A 3,324-nucleotide genomic window follows, 5' to 3' on the forward strand; every position below is an offset into this window, starting at 1 on the left:
TTATAACAACTCTACTTTTTCATATTTAATAATACACTTTTTAATCTCACAAATTAGTTTTATAAAATTAAATTAGATTTATAACACTTATCTTATAAAAAAACATGTTATAATGAATTTTAAGTTTAATATAATTGAAATGAAAATTTGAAAAATATGAGATAAAAAAAAATATAGAAGGAAGTATTGTTATGGATATCTATTATTATTTTATTAGTTTGTATATTTGAAACGGATGAATTACGAATAATTGTAAAAATATTGTTAAAAAACATTTTACCTTGTTATTATTATAAGTTTTATATAATGATTAGTATTATTATTGTGGAGGTCTATATAGTATATAATGGTGGTGTTGTTAGAGTTTGACTAATGGATCATTCTCTGAATTGTTCATCAAGGGGTGGAAGCAAAAAACCAATCGGTTCTGATGGAGAAAGTGGATGGACATCTTACTTTGAAGATTTCTCAAAAGGCATAGAACCCAGTTATTGTTCCAGTTTGGATGGTTCATCTTTGCTCTCAGATGCTGCTTCTTCTGCTGCATGGAAATTTTCTCACCACAATCATCATCTTCTTTCTTCTCCCTCTTTCAAGGGTAGCAACACCACTGCTCCAAATCCACCTAAAAAGTTGACCTTCAAGAAAGCAAGACCCAAACAGATATCAGAAGATGACCCTTTGGAAGACACTGCTAGCTCTCCTATCAATAGTCCCAAGGTATGATTTTTATCATCTTTTTTTTTATAATAATCGATGAGATGGTGATTTTGAAAAGAGGGTTGAAGAAAAAAATGATTTTTCTTTTTCTTTTCCTTTTTCACTTCACCAATGCTGAGTCTTCTTCTTTTCTTGTAATATCTTTACTGAATACTATCTGAAGGTGAGAGACTTGAATCCAGCTGAAATGAGTTCTAGAAAAGATGATGATGATGATGATGAACTGGTAAACCTTGATTAATATATATAATGCTTTTGATGATGATTTGAGGGAGAAGAATGAGTTTTTGCTGAAAAATTGTATATATGTATGGTTTGATGATGATGATTGCGTAGGTTAAGGGGTTGAAATCATCAGAGCATTATTCAGATATGAAGAGAGATGATAAATTAAAGTATAATGGAAAGAATGGTGATTGCACAGAGTTGAAGAAAAGGGGATTACGCTTACTTCCTTTGTCTTTGTTGGTTAATTATTTGGGGTGACAGATACTTTTGTCTATATATATACTTTCTCTCTCTGTATTTGTCCCTCCTTCTCTTCTTTTCTTTGTGTTCTTCCATGTAGCTCAAGTTCTTCAATTGTATATTAAACAACTTCATTACTATATGTTTAAAATCATTAAAGATAAAAATTAGATATATGACTAATTTATAATACAGTGTAAATCTATTTTATAAATTAGTTTTCGTGGTTTTTATTTAAAATTAAAGATGACCTTCTAATAATTTATAATCTGTATCTCACTGTTTATATGCAGTATATTTATTCATCCTATATCTTTACCACTTTCATAAATTTTTCTTCTTCATGGGAAACTTAATTTATTATACTGTTTCAGTTTTCTCATACTAAAGCTTAATTAGCAAAGAAAATGTGGATTTTGATAAATAATATTCATGCTGGTTATTTGTAACGAGGACAGGTAGAAAAGAAAAGTTAACAGTTGAATGAATCAGGTGGGTTGCTCAATATTTAACTTAAAATTAAATGGAAATTACCAAAAATAGTAAGATGGCACTTACAGGGAAATTTGATTGTATGACGTGAGATTTTTATTTTTTTTATAATATATTTTTGGTGAATATTTAGATTTAGGTAATATTATGATAATTTTTTTTGTCTTCAATTTAATTTTTATGTAAAAAAATTAAAAAAAAAGCTTATTTATATAAATTTTGAATTTGTTTTTTTAGAAGAATTTTACACTTAATTCAATTTTTTATAAAATAAGGTTTTGGTAATACAATAGATTTAATAATTTTTTTTTGATAAAATAGGTTTTAAATCTTAATTATGATGTCATGTTAGAATTAGACATTAAACTTAATTGAATTTTATAAAATTAACTTATAAAATTTATATTAATTTATATATTTTAAACTGTTGTTGAAGGAAAACTTTCATCAGTTTTTCCAACAACTATAAGTATTAGTTATTTTTTATTTGTGTTCAGCCATATAAAATTTGTTTAATATTTTGTATTATATTGTTGGTAAGAAAAAAATTGCTTAGTGCAGACATTGGTGTGAACAGCTGTTTGAATTATCGTTAATTATGGTTGAAATGAAATTTTGTATAGCGTGACTTACACACAAAGCATGATGTGTGGTTTCAAGAATTCAATTGAACTACAAATTCTTATCACATAAACTTGAAAGCAGTATAAAAGAGGAAAATTTTATGAGAGAAAGAAAAGAGGATGAGATATATATTTTAATATGCAAAAGGAAGAAAGAACGTGCAAGTCGTTGGATTCCTGTTGGCCTGTCAATACCATACTCAGTATAAAAAAGAAAAGATATTTTATTTGAAAAAAAATTGTCCAACAATTTTTTCACAATACATACGTGTTAGTTTGTGATTGATTCTTTTTAAATGTTTTTTTCAAATAAATTCAAGGATACCAATAGAATAGTAATATGTGTCGTGTTGTAAGAAAGTTATTAAAAAAGATTGTTAAAATATCAAGATTAATTTTATTTTTGGACGACACTTTATATATATATATATATATTTGCTAATTTACGTATGTAAGATTTTTTTACTTGGTATATTTTACGAAAGAGTATCAAGTTTTAAGTTAAAAAAATTACTAAAGAAAACATATTTTAAATTCAAAAAGATATTTTAATAATTTTATAATTTAATTTAAAATAAAAAGTAAAAACTAGTTATTTATTATCATGATGACCGTCATATATAATCTATTAAAACAGAAGCAAAGGGATAATCGGTTAAATTGCGATAGAATCTGATTTTCTATATAAATCAAACTTAAGACCTGACTCTTTAACATTTTAATTGGCATATACTTACATTCTCTTTCAGCTTTGAGTACAAGTTTTCTCAAGGAGTGTTCTTAGTGGTTTTGAAGCTTCATTGGTGATCAAGCAATCAAGAAATCATTCAAGGCACAGTGGAGTTCATATATTTTGATCTTTCTGCACTATTGGAGTGTAATATAATAAGTTCTTATTCATTTGGTTTGATTTGATACCTGTTCTGGGTAGGCCATGCTAGAGATTAAGTGTATCATCTCTTGTATTGATTGGGAATGAGTGTATCATCTCTAGTATTGTTGTTTTCATATTTGAGTGTGG

At 26.5% G+C, this 3,324-nt stretch overlaps 1 protein-coding gene across 2 annotated transcripts; it reads left to right on the plus strand.

Moving 5' to 3' along the window:
- Positions 1-335: 335 nt before the first annotated feature.
- On the plus strand, positions 336-1,239 carry LOC106755833. 2 transcript variants are annotated; one of them, XM_014638049.2, is made up of 3 exons: positions 336-720; positions 884-946; positions 1,057-1,239. In XM_014638049.2, the coding sequence occupies exons 1-3, from the start codon at positions 373-375 to the stop codon at positions 1,204-1,206; spliced, it is 561 nt and encodes a 186-aa protein (XP_014493535.1). In that variant the 5' UTR covers positions 336-372; the 3' UTR covers positions 1,207-1,239. The 2 variants fall into 2 exon arrangements, with proteins under 2 accessions (XP_014493535.1, XP_014493536.1); XM_014638050.2 differs by lacking the exon at positions 884-946.
- Positions 1,240-3,324: the final 2,085 nt, after the last annotated feature.

The sequence above is a fragment of the Vigna radiata genome, chromosome 2, assembly GCF_000741045.1.
Source record: "Vigna radiata var. radiata cultivar VC1973A chromosome 2, Vradiata_ver6, whole genome shotgun sequence".
Taxonomy (NCBI): Eukaryota; Viridiplantae; Streptophyta; class Magnoliopsida; order Fabales; family Fabaceae; genus Vigna; species Vigna radiata.

Coding starts and splice junctions, on each gene's coding strand:
- LOC106755833 (XM_014638049.2), top strand. CDS start 373: ATGGATCATTCTCTGAATTGTTCATCAAGGGGTGGAAGCAAAAAACCA. Junction 721..883: donor CTCCTATCAATAGTCCCAAG/GTATGATTTTTA, acceptor TACTATCTGAAG/GTGAGAGACTTGAATCCAGC. Junction 947..1,056: donor ATGATGATGATGATGAACTG/GTAAACCTTGAT, acceptor ATGATTGCGTAG/GTTAAGGGGTTGAAATCATC.